This window comes from Gadus chalcogrammus, chromosome 14, assembly GCF_026213295.1.
Source record: "Gadus chalcogrammus isolate NIFS_2021 chromosome 14, NIFS_Gcha_1.0, whole genome shotgun sequence".
In the NCBI taxonomy this organism is placed as follows: Eukaryota; Metazoa; Chordata; class Actinopteri; order Gadiformes; family Gadidae; genus Gadus; species Gadus chalcogrammus.
The window spans coordinates 1,513,813-1,533,436 of NC_079425.1; the positions used below are offsets into that span (position 1 = coordinate 1,513,813).

At 47.5% G+C, this 19,624-nt stretch overlaps 2 protein-coding genes across 2 annotated transcripts; one reads left to right on the top strand and one right to left on the bottom strand.

Moving 5' to 3' along the window:
• Positions 1-6,286: 6,286 nt before the first annotated feature.
• Positions 6,287-10,462, top strand: ccnd1 (cyclin D1). The gene is made up of 5 exons (XM_056608369.1): positions 6,287-6,666; positions 7,872-8,087; positions 8,479-8,638; positions 8,734-8,882; positions 9,637-10,462. Exons 1-5 carry the CDS (start codon positions 6,469-6,471, stop codon positions 9,790-9,792), a joined length of 879 nt encoding a protein of 292 aa, XP_056464344.1. The 5' UTR covers positions 6,287-6,468; the 3' UTR covers positions 9,793-10,462.
• Positions 10,463-15,986: 5,524 nt separating this feature from the next.
• Positions 15,987-19,372, bottom strand: lto1 (LTO1 maturation factor of ABCE1). The gene is made up of 5 exons (XM_056607689.1): positions 19,189-19,372; positions 18,963-19,068; positions 17,542-17,612; positions 16,969-17,086; positions 15,987-16,563 (listed from the first exon to the last, which is right to left on the bottom strand). The coding sequence occupies exons 1-5, from the start codon at positions 19,239-19,241 to the stop codon at positions 16,492-16,494; spliced, it is 420 nt and encodes a 139-aa protein (XP_056463664.1). The 5' UTR covers positions 19,242-19,372; the 3' UTR covers positions 15,987-16,491.
• Between the last annotated feature and the right edge of the window lie 252 nt (positions 19,373-19,624).

Here is a 19,624-nt window from a genome sequence, read left to right on the forward strand (position 1 = left end):
TCTATCCAGCTCTATCCAGCTCTATCAAACTCTATCCAGCTCTATCCAGCTCTATCCAGCTCTATCCAGCTCTATCCAGCTCTATCCAGCTCTATCCAGCTCTATCCAGCTCTATCCAGCTCTATCCCCTTCTAGAGAAGTGCCTGCCCATGTCTGTGTGGTTCCACACGACCCTGGAGAAGATGGAAGGGGAAAAGGTCAGTGAACAAGAGGGGACCCCACATTTACATTCCATTCAGTGCATTCAGCATGGATGGATGTCTGCGAGATGGTCTATTGTTTGTCAGTTTGACTCTTCTGAACAAAAAACCCAAACCAGAACACCAGAAACAAAATAAATATGGATAAACGTCCGCTTGGCTGTGATAGACTCTCACATCCACCCCTTTTCTCTCCTCTGCTCCAGTGAAGCTCTTGCTGTAGCTCTGCAGCTCTGAGTTCCCCGTCTCATACAGCTCCCTGACAGCAGCTCCTCAGCCTCACGGAGCCTGGAGCAGAACGATCACAACACCACGAGGAGCGACGCAGGAGCCAAGACAAGCTGAGACAAAGGCCACACGCAAATAAAGTTAGTGTTTCTACTTCTACAGGTTCCTACGGTAATTAGCAGCACAATAGAGTCAGGAATCTTGGGTCTAGAATACAGATGATGAATCTGCAGATCATCTGCTGCTGAATATCTTTAATTTGGATAACCATAAATGTATTAATTGTTGATATTGTTATCTGTATTATATTATATACGCTGACCATTGAAACATTATGAGTGTGAATGAGATGAAGGACATTTCACCTGGCCAGTGGAGGGTGAATTAAGCTGTTCCCTACATCATAAACCTTTAGCTGTAATCTAAATGACTAAATAGTAATCTCTCTTAAACCGCATATGGGCTATGTTGACCTATTTATCTGAATCTTTGGCTGCCCTAATGCCCTTACTAATGACTGCACTGATGGGGAATCAATACCAACAGTACATAAAACACCCTAATTATCTGATTATGGGATCATTACGGCCATTTTTGTCACATTAGTTTGACCTTTCTGGCAGGCTGCACAGATAGACACACATGGCTGAACAAGAGCTCAAGAACTCAGCTTGTACACTTTAGAGGGTTGAATGTTGTGTTGTTATGTTTTGAATCACATTCAGGTTCAGCCATGCCAAGATAAATTATAATAACTTAACTGTCACATGTTATTTTCTGCTGTCTGATAATGCTGCTCCAACACCTCCGCTACTCTCTAACAGTGGTTATGATGGCAGAGGCAAAACTCAGCAGCAAGGGGCTGCAGGCACTATCAGGTCACAGTGAGCCATGTGCACAAAATAACAAACTGCCAGTAAACGTTTTGATTGTTTGGTCAAACACAAGCAAGAACATACAAACTGCCCTGTCTTGGTATATTTCTACATTGTAGATGTGAGTGAAATTCTGATAGAAGATGGTGGTTGCTTATTAGGCAAGGCGATAATTCGGAATTCAAAGTGTATAGCAACATTTCAATAAGTAGTAAGGGTTAGAAAATAAGTTCCCAGTTGTAGGAATGTACGTTGAATGATAGCGTCAACTGAACACAAATCTAATTTGTTAGTTTGTGGTCAATATTTGAGAAAGTGACCTCGCCAGGGAAGTTTGTTTACGTTTACTTGGGTTGGAGAAAACCAACATACAGCTGGGAGCTACCAAACACTGAATGAATGAATTTCAAGTTCTGGTTTAGCAAACTGGCAAAACCCTGTAACCTCCATTGGGTGTAACATTTGCTCTATAGAACTAAGTGATCAAATAAACTTACATTTTTCAGTGAACACTGAAAGAACCCAATGACGTGTCTTTCTTACACATGATAGGCCTACTGGCTGTGGTAGAAGTGAACACTTAATGAATGAATGTTGGAGGCACTCATTAACAACTGGTCTCTTCAATACACTGTCTTAAATTAAAAATATATATATTGAACATATTGAACAATTCTATTCCATAGACTCTTGTTAGAATCTTATATTTAAGGCATTCAATCTGTAGGTAAGGAAGCTGAATAATGTATAACTCCCTCCTACAGCTGTTAAAACACGCGTTCCTGTGACTTTAACATGTTACTACAATACCTTTAACATTAAACACCAAGTCAACCACTGGCTACCACGTTTATCCCATGGATGTATTGTCAGCACGGCCTCTGTTTCTCTGTGAAACCCAGATTGAATTTACTTTGTACTTCTCTAGACTTCTTGTGCAGCGCTAGCTTTCAGAGTAAGCAACCTTTGCTACGTTTACGTTTGCTTTTTAGTTATGAATCAGTTTTGATAACTCATAACTTTATCAGTATCATAAAAATGTGTGATAATCTAACGGGGCAAATATGGTCGAATGGCTAATTTCAAAGTATTTTTGTGTAAGGGTTACTAGCACAAAATAAATCTTGTAAAATGCTAAAAGGGAATATCTATTTCTTGGTAGGGGGCCCTTGGATTCTTCTTTGGGTGTATCGTAGCTTAGCTGTGTGTCTCATGAGTTAAATAAACTGCAGTGGCCGACCCTGAGAGTGACACGACCCACAGAGTGAAGACAGGACCTGTGGAATCAAACAGCAGGCTCTCTCCAGGCCAGGGAACGAAAAGAGGATCCGTTCACCAACTTGAGCTATAGGAAGTTCTCCTCTCAGGGGAAGCTCACTTTATTGAAAGGCATTGTTACCAACTGACAGAATATTGATTTAGTAACTAGTTTTTTAACACTATAATATTGATACTGTATAATATGTATATTTGAGTACAAATCAATCCTGATGGTTTATTAACGTGAGCGCATTGGGACTTAAAAAAGTAAAGCACGAAGAGACAGATGTTTACATGTCGTAATGACTCTGGCTGTTGTGAACAGCCCTCAGTGAATGTGGAGGCTGTTCCTTTGTGTGAGGCTCTGCTCTCCCTTTAAATGCTTCCTTTACTTTGGTCCCACGTCCTTCCACTTGCCCAATTACCACAATGCTTGTATAAAATGCCCCCTTTAAAAGTCACATGTTCCCTCTGAATGACTCTGCTCCCTGCTATTGCCCCTGTTGGGAGCCTGGGCCTTGTGCAGAGAGACACTGAAGGTAACTGGTCCCTTCTAAATAACCATGTTGGGATATTCAACTTTATTTCAAAGAAGGGTAGAATCATGTTCTGATACTATAAGACAAAGAGATTTGATCAACTGTTTGGTTTATTATTATTTTATTATTATTATTATTTTATTGCTGATTCTTTTAATAGCTAAAAGGCTAGAATATATATAAATATAGATAAATATATAAAAAGCACATTAATCATAATGGAGTTTTTATGACATGAAGTAACAAAGTGAAACCCCAGTCATACCGCAAACTATACTAACTATACTAAAGTCAGACAAAGTGTTGACCAACTCACGTTAAATCTAATGTTAAATTCATGACGCGTTAAAAGCCAGTGTTAAAGTGTTAAAACCTGTTGCTGGGTAGCAATGGTGAAGACAGAGCTCACTCGAGCCCTTTCTCGTCTTTACGGTATTTTGTCCAACAGCAAAGAGAGGAATTCCAAGAATGTGGAAATCTACAATTAATTCGAAACAAGAATCAAACACAGGCCTATACAATTAGAAAGAGTCCTCGTTTAGTTTAAATGTAAAGACTTGCTAGGAGCAGATCTGAATAAATATTATATGAAATTACAGCATTATAATACAGTTTGAGGGCTTTTTGTTTTTCATTGCTTCCTGAAGAAGGACACGTGTTGCATACTTAAACAATGAACATGAAATTAGAGGACTTTGATAAAGTTATCACAAACAACCACACTAAACTTCTCCTTACATGTGCCACCAACTGCCAACTGTATCCCTCCTTTGTGTGTGTGTGTGTGTGTGTGTGTGTGTGTGTGTGTGTGTGTGTGTGTGTGTGTGTGTGTGTGTGTGTGTGTGTGTGTGTGTGTGTGTGTGTGTGTGTGTGTGTGCGCGTGTGCGTGTGCATGCGTGCGTGCCTGTGTGTTTGTGTGTGGGTGTTTGTATTTGTTTGTGTGTTTGTTTTTCACTTTCTATTTTCGTGAAGGAAAAAAGTTGACATTGACAACACAGCTAGCATCAAAACACAGTCACTGCTTCTGCAGGCTGAGGAAAAGATCAGAACTAGTTCTATAGGTTAACAGACCAGTATTAGTTATATAGCTAGTTATATAACTAGTTATATAGTTATACAGGTTAACAGACCAGTACTAGTTATATAGGTTAACAGACCATTACTAGTTCTATAGGTTAACAGACTAGTACTAGTTCTATAGGTTAACAGACCAGTACTAGTTCTATAGGTTAACAGACCAGAACTAGTTCTACTGGTTAACAGACCAGTACTAGTTCTACAGGTTAACAGACCAGTACTAGTTCTATAGGTTAACAGACCAGTACTAGTTCTATAGGTTAACAGACCAGTACTAGTTATATAGGTTAACAGACCAGAACTAGTTCTACTGGTTAACAGACCAGTACTAGTTCTATAGGTTAACAGACCAGTACTAGTTCTACAGGTTAACAGACCAGAACTAGTTCTATAGGCTGAGGATCAGACCAGTGAGGGACTGGTTCTATAGGCTGAGGATCAGACCAGTGAGGTACTGGTTCTATAGGCTGAGGATCAGACCAGTACTGGTTCTATAAGCTGAGGATCAGACCAGTGAGGTACTGGTTCTATAGGCTGAGGATCAGACCAGTACTGGTTCTATAGGCTGAGGATCAGACCAGTGAGGGACTGGTTCTATAGGCTGAGGATCAGACCAGTGAGGTACTGGTTCTATAGGCTGAGGATCAGACCAGTGAGGGACTGGTTCTATAGGCTGAGGATCAGACCAGTGAGGTACTGGTTCTATAGGCTGAGGATCAGACCAGTGAGGTACTGGTTCTATAGGCTGAAGATCAGACCAGTGAGGTACTGGTTCTATAGGCTGAGGATCAGACCAGTGAGGTACTGGTTCTATAGGCTGAGGATCAGACCAGTACTGTTTCTATAGGCTGAGGATCAGACCAGTGTGACCAGCGAGGCGTCTCGGTGTGAGCGTCGATGGTCCGTTGTCCCATGTGCTCACCTCATGTTCAGCAACAGGGCCGACCCGGAGCGAGAGAGCACTCCTTCCACTGAGTTCTGGAGAGAGAGGGGAGCACTTTGAGGGGGGTGTGAGTGTGTCTGTCCGGGGGGGGGGGGCGGGGGGGGGGGGGGCTGGGGGGGGGGTCGCTCTCTAGTAACTCTAACCCCACCATTCTTTTCAGCCGGGCAGACCAATCAGGATCCAGACGCTCTGATGTCGGCTACCCCCTCCTCAACCCCCCTAACCCCCCCCCCCTCGCTGGCTTCTCCCATCGCCCCCCACCATGCACACACACACTCACACACAGTAACACACACACACACACACACACACTCACACACAGTAACACACACACACACACAGTAACACACACACACACACTCACACACAGTAACACACACACACACACACACTCACACACAGTAACACACACACACACACAGTAACACACACACACACACAGTAACACACACACAAACACACACACAGTAACACACACACACACAAACACTCACACACACACACAGACGCACGGCACACAGTCCCACACACACATAAAAACACACACACCGAACGCACACGCATACACAGACACAAACACACACGCACGCACACGCACGCACGCACACGCACGCACACACACGCACGCAAACACACAGAAACACACACACACACACACACACACACACACACACACACACACACACACACACACACACACACACACACACACACACACACACACGCTCTTCCGATCTGCCACCGGGCTTTAAGGACCTCCTATTGCCCCAGAGACAGAGGGCCGGGCTGGAAGGGGAAGGACCAGGATTTGGGACTTTTTTTTCCTGAGCGGGTGGGGGGGGGGACGGGGGGGACGGGGGGGAGGGGAGACGGGGGGACAAGTCCTCCTCTTCTGTCTGTAGAATGTCCTTCCCCGAGCGCTCCCTCTGAGGCTGCTGGCCGCTTTGATCTCCCCCCTCGCTCTCTCTCTCTCTCCCCCTCTCTCTCTCTCTCTCTCTCTCTCTCTCTCTCTCTCTCTCTCCCTCTCTCTCTCTCTCTCTCTCTCTCTCTCTCTCTCTCTCTCTCTCTCTCACCCCCTCCCCTTTTCCTCCTCTTAACAACCGCTCACGTCATCGCCCCCCCCCCCCCCCCCCCCCCCGCAGGACGTGAGGTTTTGTCTGGAGCTGTGCGGCCTTCACACAGGCTGTCGCAGGAGCAGGAGCAACAAGCGAACCGCGAGCGGAGAGGAGAGACAACGAGGAAACATCCCGACGCTCCGGTCCAAAGCGGTTTGAGAAGCCTTCTAGGCCTCCTAGTAGTAATAATAATAAGAGAAGAACCGCGTCGGGATCCTCTGAATCCGCGCTATGGAGCCCCAGCTGCTTTGCTGCGAGGTGGAGACCATACGGAGGGCTCACCAGGACCACAACCTCCTGAACGACCGCGTCCTGCTCACCATGCTGCGGGCGGAGGAGAACTACCTCCCGGCGCCCAACTACTTCAAGTGCGTCCAGAAGGAGATCCTCCCCGGGATGAGGAAGGTGGTCGCGACCTGGATGCTGGAGGTACGCAGCGGTTACTTTCTGTTCTGGTGGTCTGCTGGACGCTGTTCCTTTCTGCGGGGTTTAAAGGCTGGAATCGGACCCCCCGGGTTGTTAACTCTAACTTTGTGCAACGCGTTAGTTGTGTGGATGTTGTCTACTTGTGGTTAAAGGGTCGTGGATCAGCCCGGAGGTCCTCAGAAGGTCTGAGGGGTCTGCTGCTGGGTGGTCCCAGAGCCCCGGGCTGGGGGCTGCTTTAGGGACGGGGGTCTCCACCACAGACCCAACCTGTGTTTTAGTAATAATTAATCTGTATAAGAGCTCCTGATTGATCCGCCCGGCGGGAAATGGACTAATTAGGAGCGATGTACACGTAGGCAGTCCGCTGCGGCCGGTACCGCCATCTTGGTTGTGGAGAAAGTGGGATTTTAATATAAAAAGAAAAGTATAATCATGTTTAATATGACAGCAGCTCGAGGCTCTTCCTCAGACCTGTCACTCGGTGTAGATGAGTGACAGGTCTTCAAACAGGACAACATGTCGCTTTCTGATGTGGGAGAAGTGTGTTGCATTGAAGAGCAGCTTCCCTTAGTGTTTCAGATCAAATATACAAATGTTAGGATGACTAACAGAGCTTCTTAACAGTCGGGTTTGAAGCCCGGATATGTTGTGAACATTAACATGTACTTTAAACGGGAATCGAACGAGTGGAAATATTTTATATTAATTTTTGAAGTTGGGTCCGATCTGAGACCCGACGCCTGATCCTCCTGGAGCGACACGAGCTGTAAACATTAATTATTATCAATTCGTTTTTTAATCCACTCGACGCAATCTTCAATAATCCGATACAAGACACAATGAAGGTTATTATCGTGATGGTTGGGGGTCTGTAGACATTTTTTTTAATTTATAATCTTTTTTTGAAAACATGACGAAGTTCAGAATCCAGATCAGAGTTCCTCATGACGCCACCTTGGTGTTTCTGTGTGAACTGAACGGAACAGAAACACCAATCCTTCGTGTTTCTGTTCACTAATATATAGACCGCAGAGCCTTTATCAACCTTTTACCAAAACTAGTGGGGCTCGATGTGGATATAGAGTCGAGATGTTTTCCCTGTCAGACCGTGGATCAGCTCAGGTCTGAGGCCTGCAGGGACCTAATCTGCTGCAGATGGAAACGGAAAAAAAAATGTTCACATTTTGTTTTTTCTTTCGCATTTACAGGTTTGCGAAGAACAGAAATGTGAGGAAGAGGTTTTTCCACTGGCGATGAACTTTTTGGATCGGTTCTTGTCTGTGGAGGCGACCCGGAAAAGCAGACTCCAGCTGCTGGGGGCGGCCTGCATGTTCCTGGCCTCCAAGATGAAGGAGACCGTCCCCCTCACTGCCGAGAAGCTCTGCATCTACACCGACAACTCCATCCAGCCCGGGGAACTCCTGGTAATTTAATTAAGACTGAATGTTAAATAACACTTAAAGGCCAACATGTGTGTGGTGTGTGTGTGTGTGTGTGTGTGTGTGTGTGTGTGTGTGTGTGTGTGTGTGTGTGTGTGTGTGTGTGTGTGTGTGTGTGTGTGTGTTCTGATAGCTGGTCGCTTGTGACTTCACGCTGGGAGGCCTCATGTCACGCAGGGCCTCGCGAGCGGCCATAAGATCGGTGCGACAGCGCCCCCTAATGGCGTGAACCCGAACGCACATCCGTGCTCGTGCACGAGAGTACACAGACGCACGTGTGTGCACGCTGGCCCCGTGCATGCGCCACTTTGCTGTGGTGCGCTCGTTAAATGAGTTCCAGCCCAGCAGTAGTAACTGGTTTCTGTCCTCCCTGCAGCAAATGGAGCTCCTGGTTCTCAGCAAGCTGAAGTGGGACCTGGCCTCGGTGACCCCGCACGACTTCATGGAGCACTTCTTATCCAAGCTCAACATCCACCCCAGCACCAGGCAGATCCTGAGGAAGCACGCCCAGACCTTCGTGGCGCTCTGCGCTACAGGTACGAGTCGCATCTCCTCCTTCTCCTGGATCAGAGTCCATCGGGTCAGGTGTTTACAGTCACGTGACCTCACCCCTCCCTCTGTCGCCCTCCAGACGTCAACTTCATCGCCAGCCCCTCGTCTATGGTGGCGGCGGGCAGCGTTGCGGCGGCCGTGCAGGGCCTGTACCTCAAGAGCCCCGACAGCTCCCTGTCCGCGCACAACCTCACCAACTTCCTGTCGCAGATCATCCGCAGCGACCCGGTACGTCCCGCGGGCCGGTCAGCTGACCGTTGTCGAACTGCTCACATTCTTCAAACACAGAGCTCTTCATGTGTTGGTTCACAAAGCGCAGTGATTTAAAGGGGGATCTCATGCGTCCAGGTGTGAGTGATTAGCCATCATTGGCAGTTTGACGATCTGCTCGTCCACCTACATGAACGCTGGATAGATCAGTCTACAAGCCTACCCAGTGGACCGTAGTAACTGTTTCTGATACATCCATCTTACACCTAGGTGGACACGCCCACTTGTGATGTCACTAGTGCACAGTAAAAGGCAGATTTTCAAACGCTTGCAACGGCTGATCACACTCACACCTGGTGGCGTGACGTCACCCCTTCAATGGATCACCTCGTGACTCCTCCCTCTGACTGACGGCTGTCTGTCCTCCCTCTGTCTGATGGCTGTCTGTCCTCCCTCTGACTGACGGCTGTCTGTCCTCCCTCTGTCTGATGGCTGTCTGTCCTCCTGACGGCTGTCTGTCCTCCCTCTGACTGATGGCTGTCTGTCCTCCTGACGCCCATCTCTCCTCCCTCTGACTGACGGCTGTCTGTCCTCCCTCTGACTGACGCCTGTCTCTCCTCCCTCTGACTGACGCCTGTCTCTCCTCCCTCTGACTGACGCCTGTCTCTCCTCCCTCTGACTGACGCCTGTCTCTCCTCCCTCTGACTGACGCCTGTCTCTCCTCCCTCTGACTGACGCCTGTCTCCTCCTGGTTCTCCTCCTGGTTCTGCAGGACTGCCTGCGGTCGTGCCAGGAGCAGATCGAGGCCCTCCTGGAGTCCAGCCTCCGCCAGGCCCAGCAGTACAGCGTCTCCACGGAAACCAAGCACTCCGAGGAGGAGGTGGACCTGTCCTGCACCCCCACCGACGTCAGAGACATCAACATCTGACCGCCTCTGACGTGACGTGGAGAAGCATGGACGACCCGTCTGGGCGGACACCCCAGGGGACTGAGGGGGAGGGGAGGAAAGGTGAGGGAGGGGCCCCCAGGTGCAGAGCGCGCTCCCGTACGGCCCGACGCGGGCCCCCAGCCCGGCTGGGACGCCCCACCTCAAACGGTCTTCATGGTCCGGGTGACCCGGGCCCCCCACCCGACCTCCGGCCCCCTGCCCATTCGGCCCCCCCCGATGCCAGAGTCACAGGGGCCCTTAATGTTCCTGCCTTCCTGTCTGTCCGTCTAGCGCTCTGTCTGGGGCCCCCCGGGGCCACGAGCGCCGCAGAGAGACAGACAAACAGACCGGACAGAGATCCGCCGAGGCGACGCCACATGGTAACGTGTGGCCGCCGGCTCCGTACATAAAGTCCACACTAGGGCTCGTAAAGTGAAGCCAGTTCACAGTGCCTCCTGAGAACGTCCAGGGACGGCGAGTGGGCCAGCGCAGTCCTTAGGTTCTACAGGTGTCCTGAAGGCCCCTAGTCTGCTAGGGCCCAGCCAAGCCCCTCCCTCCGACTCGTGTGTCTTGCTTTATAGACTTTCATTCATAATTTTGCATGTGTGTTTAGTCACTTTACTGTACGTGATGATAGCCCTGTTATGCTTTTATATTCACTCCAGTGTACGCCCCCCCCCCCCCCCCCCCCCCTCTAAATTCATGCTGGTCATTTAAATTAAGCAAGTCTGTTTCTTGTGAAATGCTCTGTTTTAATGGTATCTGCGGATTGCTTGCTTAAGTTAGTGCAACTTTCTTAACTTAACAATTTCGCAATTATACAATTATATATTTTTTGTGTTTTCGGTTGGATAATCTGATTGGATAATTAATGTGCGAGTGTGGCAAAGCAATCCACCACCAATTCTTATCTTCACTATGTTCATTTTGTTTTGTGTAGTTAGCCTTTTCTTTGTCATACCATTCCAGTTTATTTTTCTGTAAAAAAAAAAAAAGACAACAAAAAAAACAAGCACTTTCGGTCAGCCTGCTGACTTTTTTATTTTAATTTCACGTCGCCGGATGTGAGCCGATTTTAAGCTATGGTGCCCAGAGTCGAGACAGACCGCGTGTCCTTCACAGAACCCCGCTCTGTGATACGTTTGAAACAGCTCAATCTTTTGGAAGAATCAAGGATGACAACGCACAAGGACAAACCAACACCTTCTCAGTCGTATACAATTCATACATTTGTGCAGCTGCTGCCCAATTAAAAAGTCCTAAATTTCATCTCAAACCACGACCCATGTAGGTAGGACGGTGAGGACTGTGTGTAGACTAAGGAGATTATTTTGCACAAACTGCGACGTTGGCTGTTGTGCACGCCTTGCCCTCAGGAGATGGCAGAGGGGAATAAGGTTTCTGATTGTGTGTTAGGATGGAGAAAGGGAGGAAAACACTCCCCGAGTTCCGCTGCTATGGAAAATCAATCCCACCGTGTATGATGACCAGAGAAAAAAAAAAGAAATGCTTTTTTCCTATGTTTTGCTGCTATTTTGTTTTGTTTTTATACACACAATGTCGATATCCTATCACGATGGGTTTGTATTTTCAAATAGAAAATGTTATTGACATCTTGTCTGTTGTTTCTAGGTTATTATTATGTTTTGTTCATATTAATTAAGTTGTTGTGCTATTACAAAAATGAAAAAAGGAAAATTGAAACAAAGGCTTTGATCCACAATACCTCATGCAACCCTCAATATATCTGTAATGTCTATTGTTCTATCGTTGGTGTCGGTCGAGTGCCACCACTCACAGATAGATTCGCCCTATCGGAAACATTAGCTCTCAGTAGCTCTGCTGAGCATGAAGCTGTCTCTGTAACAGAGACTCTATATCCCTGCTATGGGCCCGTGAGGCCACTCCCTCCCTTTACTGTTGTTCTATTTATAAAGAAAAGCTTTTCCCCCTCCAGGTTTCAAAGTGTCGATGAGTTGAATTTGAGAGTAATGTTGTGCTTGGTAAGCCATAGACATCCTTTTGTTTTACGAATCATTCCACACGCTCATTTCCACCGGTCGTCCTATTGGTCATCGAAAGGCAACACTTTATTGTATTTGTGTTGACTGCACAATAAAGAAATTAAAAGAAATGCAAGGTTGGCCGTTGTGTTTGTCTCTCCGTGGAACACAGACCCTAGGTGATGGGTTCTCTGGAGCCGTTGTGTTTGTCTGTCCGTGGAACACAGACCCTAGGTGATGGGTTCTCTGGAGCCGTTGTGTTTGTCTCTCCGTGGAACACAGACCCTAGGTGATGGGTTCTCTGGAGCCGTTGTGTTTGTCTGACCGTTGAACACAGACCCTAGGTGATGGGTTCTCTGGAGCCGTTGTGTTTGTCTGACCGTTGAACACAGACCCTAGGTGATGGGTTCTCTGGAGCCGTTGTGTTTGTCTGACCGTTGAACACAGACCCTAGGTGATGGGTTCTCCCGGGCCGGGGTCCAGTCCAGACCCCTGTTCCCACGATGGTCACCTCAGATGTTGTACGACACACGGATAAAAACACGATCACCAGGGATTTACGCTTTGGCTTTGGGTGATTCTGTCACAGATTTCAAATTTAAAGAACAAACACAAACACGCACGCACACGCACACACACAGACACACTCACACACACACACAGACACTAGAAAAAGTCAATGAAGTTATCAGTGTGTGACCTGCAGAAACAGAAACGACACAAAGGGGAGAACAAGATAACTGGATAAATAATATTCTGCCCATCGATCAGAAGTCAAGTATCCCCTCTTATATGGACCACCATAAACACGATACAATTGTTCATGTCATGATCTGGAATAGTACAGCTAATGATTTACAAGGCTTCAGTGTGTTAATGTGTGTGAGAACAGCACTCATTGATTTGTGATGCAAAGAATGTCTTTGATGCGGCGTCCATGTGTAGCAGGGGCACGAAACTCTAATCCTTCCCCACGCCTTGCCAACCCGACACGACACAACACAACAGAGAAACACACACTAGCCTGTGCATGTACGACCTCAACCTCTTTATTCAACCAATCGATACCCCGGGTTCACTAATCTTACTTCGCATGTCATCATGGGTGTGGTTATAATCCTCCATCTCAGATTAATCTTTCTACTGAAGGACAGTCATGGTTTTACCAATAGAGTACATCTTATTATGCTTTTCACAAGTCTTCTTTATCTGTAACAAGGCGTACATATTTAACCAGACCACAAAAGGTTTGGTTACATCCAGTCAGTGAAAGGGAAAACACTTCCTGCCATTCGTTTCTCGGCTGTAGATGCAGGCCTGGTTTGTTGGGGTTCCATGACATCAGGATCCACCGTGAACACAAACTGTTATGGGGTAGCATCCTCCTTGTGACCAGAGAATGGTACGAGGTGGATATTTGTTTCTGAACCAAAAGGGGGACGAGTAGAGCACATTGCCCCACATTCTCCCTGGTGTTCAGCAGGGCTGGGCAGATCAATGACTGCGTGACTAATACTTACTGTCAATACGAGCACATTGTTGTTTATTGAGTGTGGGTGTTGAAGCTAATATCAAACCATCCCATTCCCTCCTGTGCTGTGATCCTCCCTGGAGTGGCTGTCTGTTCTGTGGCTGCATGAGGCCCACAGGAGGGGGGGGGGGGGGCATGCTGCTGGGCCTGAAAGGGGGGGTGGAATTCTAAGCCACCATTTTGTTCCGAGGGCCTTTTCTTCTAGCCGAGCTGCGTTTGTCACATCGCCTTTTCATGTCACCACTCACCACCTGCTCTCCAAATTCCTAAACATTCTCTGCAAAAATGCTTTCATTACCCCCCCCCCCCCCCGCGCGCTTTCTCTCCCCCTCTTCGGGACTCGGCACTCAGCTGCCATTGGCCCGTTCTGGGAGGGTAACACACTTCCTAGAAGACTGAGAAACCGTAGAACCACTTGAGACGCACAATGTTTGTGCGTTCCTAAACTGTATTGATACAATACTGATATATTGATAGTGTTTGTGCAATTTGTATTTGCTGCAGTAACAGCAGACAATTTGAATGTCGTAATTGTATTTAGTAACACAACACAATATCAAAGTACAAATGTTCTCACAATGTTTAAAAGGATTACACAATCTCAAATAATGACCGGAATTTGATTAGTCAATTATTAAGTACATTCTTCCCACCATGACTCCACGAGTTAATATGTGTTGGACTTTCTGCTGCCACTCAATAAATCCAAACATAGAGCGTCTCTCTGCTGTCCGCCTGACTCTGCTGACTGTTCACTTTCCCAGCCGACCGCGTCTCATTGTGTTGGGGCAGGCAGCCAGGCGCACACACCTTGATAAGCAGAGACTCACATCACGCCCACGGCCAAGGACGTGGGAGTGAGAACCGAAGAGTGAGAACTAACCCGAGAGTGACAGAGTGAGGACTAACCCCTAGAGAGTGACAGAGTGAGAACTAACCCCTAGAGTGTGACAGAGTGAGAACTAACCCCTAGAGTGTGACAGAGTGAGAACTACCCCCTAGAGTGAGACACACAGAGTGAGAACTAACCCCTAGAGTGAGACACAGAGTGAGAACTACCCCCTAGAGTGAGACACAGAGTGAGAACTACCCCCTAGAGTGAGACACACAGAGTGAGAACTAACCCCTAGAGTGAGACACACAGAGTGAGAACTAACCCCTAGAGTGAGAACTAACCCCTAGAGTGAGACACACAGAGTGAGAACTAACCCCTAGAGTGAGACACACAGAGTGAGAACTAACCCCTAGAGTGAGACACTCAGAGTGAGAACTAACCCCTAGAGTGTGACAGAGTGAGGACTAACCCCTAGAGTGAGACAGAGTGAGGACTAACCCCTAGAGTGAGACACAGAGTGAGAACTAACCTGAGTGTGACAGAGTGAGAACTAACCCCTAGAGTGAGAACCGAAGAGTGAGAACTAACCCCTAGAGTGTGACAGAGTGAGAACTAACCCCTAGAGAGTGACAGAGTGAGAACTAACCCCTAGAGAGTGACAGAGTGAGAACTAACCCCTAGAGTGTGAGAGTGAGAACTAACCCCTAGAGTGACAGAGCAACGAGGGAGCGAGAGCAGAGTTAGGCATCTGGAACACGCTGGCATGACGCTAGGCTAGGACACCAGGTTAGGATGCTAGGCTAGCACTCTAGATCAGGACGCTAGGTTAGGGCACTAGGCTAGCACTCTAGATCAGGACGCTAGGCTAGGGCGCTAGGCTAGGACGCTAGGCTAGGACACTAGGCTAGCACTCTAGATCAGGACGCTAGATTAGGGCACTAGGCTAGGACACCAGGTTAGGATGCTAGGCTAGCACTCTAGATCAGGACGCTAGGTTAGGGCACTAGGCTAGCACTCTAGATCAGGACGCTAGGCTAGGGCGCTAGGCTAGGACGCTAGGCTAGGACACTAGGTTAGGATGCTAGGCTAGCACTCTAGATCAGGACGCTAGATTAGGGCACTAGGCTAGGACACCAGGTTAGGATGCTAGGCTAGCACTCTAGATCAGGACGCTAGGTTAGGGCACTAGGCTAGCACTCTAGATCAGGACGCTAGGCTAGGGCGCTAGGCTAGGACGCTAGGCTAGGACACTAGGCTAGCACTCTAGATCAGGACGCTAGATTAGGGCACTAGGCTAGGACACCAGGTTAGGATGCTAGGCTAGCACTCTAGATCAGGACGCTAGGCTAGGGCGCTAGGCTAGGACGCTAGGCTAGGACACTAGGCTAGCACTCTAGATCAGGACGCTAGATTAGGGCACTAGGCTAGGACACCAGGTTAGGATGCTAGGCTAGCACTCTAGATCAGGACGCTAGGTTAGGGCACTAGGCTAGCACTCTAGATCAGGACGCTAGGCTAGGGCGCTAGGCTAGGACGCTAGGCTAGGACACTAGGCTAGCACTCTAGATCAGGACGCTAGATTAGGGCACTAGGCTAGGACACCAGGTTAGGATGCTAGGCTAGCACTCTAGATCAGGACGCTAGGTTAGGGCGCTAGGCTAGCACTCTAGATCAGGACGCTAGGCTAGGGCGCTAGGCTAGGACACTAGGCTAGCACTCTAGATCAGGACGCTAGATTAGGGCACTAGGCTAGGACACCAGGTTAGGATGCTAGGCTAGCACTCTAGATCAGGACGCTAGGTTAGGGCGCTAGGCTAGGACACTAGGCTAGGGCACAAGGCTAGGACGCTAGGCTAGGACGCTAGGCTAGGGCCTCCATAGGCTCTAGGTGGGATGAGTGTTACATGCTCGGGGTCAACATGATGGTTTCAACACAAAATATCTTTTTTGCTTTTAGATGTTTTCAATTCAGTCTTTATTGATATTTGTTGAATATACAAAAAACTGAAATCAATCCAAAATGTCCTCCCAGAGTACCGTTTCAGCCGTGACGCTGTACTGGGCTGAACTCAACCTGGAGAAGCGTCCTGCTCTGCATACACACCAGTATGAGAAACACGCCCCCGGATAAAAGGTGGAAACATTTCACACGTTAAACCTTATAATCCATCACAGGCCGTCACGCGACCCCGCCGTCGTCCAACCGGCAGCAGCCATCGCAGAATGGCCGCCACCGCGAGACACTCCAACGGACGCCGCCCTGCCTCCTGCTCATGAGGAGAATCCAGCAGGCGGCCGTCTGACCCCTGAGCTCCAGGACCAGTGACCCCTCAGAAGGACATTTGGCTGGAGCCGCGCGTGTAGTCGCTGAAGTCTGTAGGAACACTCATCACGGAGCACACCTGTGGAGGCGGGAGCACAGGTCCGGTTCTTTATGGTGTTTCCATTCAGGGCATGGAGCAGACGCTTCTATCCAAAGCCACTCACAATAAGTCCATTTGTCAGAAGAAAGAGAAACACCAATATATCTCTGTCGGTACAGTAAGGATGTTCTGAGAACCAAGTGCCAAGCACTAACCATCACTAGGTTAACCCATTCCCCGTATACAATAAAGCTACAAAGCTACAATTTAAAGTTTCATGACGAGATAAAGAGTCTCGATCAGACCAAAACAGGCACATAATACTATCAACATTACTTCTCCATAGTATGGGATGTTTCTGCGGAAAAGAGGTTCCTCACAAAATTGGTACTCCCAGCTGTACTATTTTGTTTAAAAACTATATTTCCTTCCATCGACGCCCACCTGTCTGAATTTGGTTCTGATCTTCTGCATGTTCTCCAGAAGGCCTTCAGCCTGGGGATTCTCGTACGGAAAGGGCCGGATCATCGACATCAGGCCGTCAACACACTTCAGGTGCTTCCTGAGGAATTGATTTGCACCAATCAGAAGAACTCTTTTAACATATATAAATAAGAGAATGACATCTTCTGACGTCTTAAGAAGTCTTGTCCTCATTTTAATACAACGCTACTCATCAGGGACCACAGTGGAAATCAGCCTTCAGGCTTTATTGTGTCATCCATGACTATTTATGTATATTAATGTATGACAGAGTGCTGTTCATATTTTATATCAAAATGGTAAAATCAAATCAAACAATCCTTCCATTATTACCACCACCTCTGCTTACAACTACCATCTACAGACAGGGTTTTATTTGTACTAATTATGAATAGATACAAAATGTATTCCTTGCATTTGTAGCAGGAGATATCTCTGAGAATAGAAAACCACAGAGCCGGCTTCCTCTGCCTGCGCACCAGTCCGAGCCTGACTGTAGTTACAGATTACTTTAAGGAATCTCTCAGTTCATACCTCGACTTGGCATCCATCTTATTATCGAGGAGACATTTCCATGTGAGAGCGAACCCGTAGTAGAAGGACACCTGACACAGCCAGAAACAAAAGGTTGGAGCACGATTGATCCAAGATAGGAAATGCACTATTCAAATATAATTTCAGACATTTCATTTCCACGTCAGTCATTAATCAAATTAAAAAATAAATAAAGGGCGTGTACAAAGATGTATACCTTATAACTGGAACTCTTTTTCTGCTACTCCAACCTTTTATATTATGTGTACTAAATGTACACTTTCTTAACATACTCTTTCTACATGACCAAAGACCTTGACACAATCCACTATGGCCCATTGGTGCTCAACCCACAAGGACTGTTCTGAACTCGTGTCTGCGTTAACTTTGAGGTTTGAACAAGGTGTTCATGGTTGGTAAGGTTGAGAGTTGATGACCACATCCTATTCATGACAGGAGTTGCGTCTATGACCAGACAAAACATCCCAAAGCCCTTCCTCTGTGGGCTGGATACTCGTTAGGCTATTCCTAGTTTTCAGGATACAGGCTGGTTCCGGAAGTCTGTGCCCCTGTTCACCTCTGACTTCGGGCCAGATGATTTCCTCTGTCTCCTTCCTAGCCTGCCCACTGTCCCTTCATGCATCGTGGAAAGTATTCAAACTCATTTGTCTCGCTCGCTATGAAATAGTCAAGTTATATTCTACATTTTTGAAAATCTTTTTAAAACCAAGATAATATTAAAGCGAAAAAGGTAGGTAAATAAAAAAATTATTCAACAAAAGTATGTTGTTGTTTTTTGGGGGGGAAGTAGCAGCCAACCCCTGTTGGAGCGGATTAGGGCCACATGTGATCATTTTTTTGGAGTTCTGAATTAAATCTCAGAATTCTGACTTCAAAGTCAGAATTCTGAGATTAAAGTCAGAACACCAAAAAAATTATCACACGTTTATCACGTGTGGCCCTAATCCGCTCCAAACTAAACTCCCAACGAAGAGTTGTGTACATTCTGAGCCCTGGTGACGTCAGACGAGTAGGACCTCGGCCCAGAACCTCCTCGTCGCTCCTCTATCGCCCGCCTGCTGGGGCTCGAGGGCTCAGCCTGAACTCCAGCATCACAAAAGAGGTGAACGGAGCCAGAGTAAACGAGCAACATGAAAGAAGAGCCGAGAACAGAGGTATCGCATAGAGGTTGTACTGGTTAGACCTCAGGGTACTAGTTATACTGAGGTTTACCGGTCCCATGGCGCCATCTAGTGCACAGAATGGGACAATTTGCTTCCGGTTCATATTATTTCATCATTTTGTATTGCGTGGCCGCAAGCGTCCAAAGAAAAGTACCATGTCTTGGCATTAGGACTTAATAAATAACGGTTTTTTTACGAGAATAATCTGATTGGGCGCCAGATAGGCCCGAGACTGACCTCAGCGCAGACCCGGGCCCCGTGGGAGGCGCCGTGCGTCCGCCCCTCCAGCATCCCCAGGCGGGTCCCCTCGTCGAAGCCCTCCCGGTACCCCTCCGCCTGGAACCTGGAGGACAGGAGGAGACACGGGTCACACATCGTCACCATGACAACAGCATCCGCACGCGGAACGTGAACGTGTGTCCGTCTCTGTGTAATGACGTAATGTGTGGTCTGTCAGTTCTACCTGTTGTCTGCGAGGAAGATGCGGTCGAATGAGTCTCCTGACGTCAGAGCCATCGTTCCAAACTCCGTGTTGTTTTGTGGGTGACAGCTGGATGGCGAACTGACAACAGGGATACTTTCTCTGCTTTAGTACCTTGTCTTCTTCTGTTATTTATTGGTGGAGGTCATATCCTTTTATTTGCATTACCGCCCCCTTGTGGACGGAACCGATGTGTCGGTCTATCTAAATTATTCATCTCGATGTAGGACTACAAAATTTGAGATTAAACTGTGGGTTAATCTAAACCCTGGGTTTAATGTTTTGTTGTTTATTGCGCTTCAACAGTCGTCCATCAGACTGAAATAAACCCATTAGGGCAAAGGAGTCCCATATGTCTGGTGTAGGAGTTTGCTTATTATAACTCCTATAATATATTAAATTAAGCCTTTTCATTATG

Coding starts and splice junctions, on each gene's coding strand:
- ccnd1 (XM_056608369.1), top strand. CDS start 6,469: ATGGAGCCCCAGCTGCTTTGCTGCGAGGTGGAGACCATACGGAGGGCT. Junction 8,639..8,733: donor CGTGGCGCTCTGCGCTACAG/GTACGAGTCGCA, acceptor GTCGCCCTCCAG/ACGTCAACTTCATCGCCAGC. Junction 8,883..9,636: donor AGATCATCCGCAGCGACCCG/GTACGTCCCGCG, acceptor CTGGTTCTGCAG/GACTGCCTGCGGTCGTGCCA.
- lto1 (XM_056607689.1), bottom strand. CDS start 19,241: ATGGCTCTGACGTCAGGAGACTCATTCGACCGCATCTTCCTCGCAGAC. Junction 19,069..19,188: donor ATCTTCCTCGCAGACAACAG/GTAGAACTGACA, acceptor CCTGTCCTCCAG/GTTCCAGGCGGAGGGGTACC. Junction 17,087..17,541: donor AAGATGGATGCCAAGTCGAG/GTATGAACTGAG, acceptor TCAATTCCTCAG/GAAGCACCTGAAGTGTGTTG.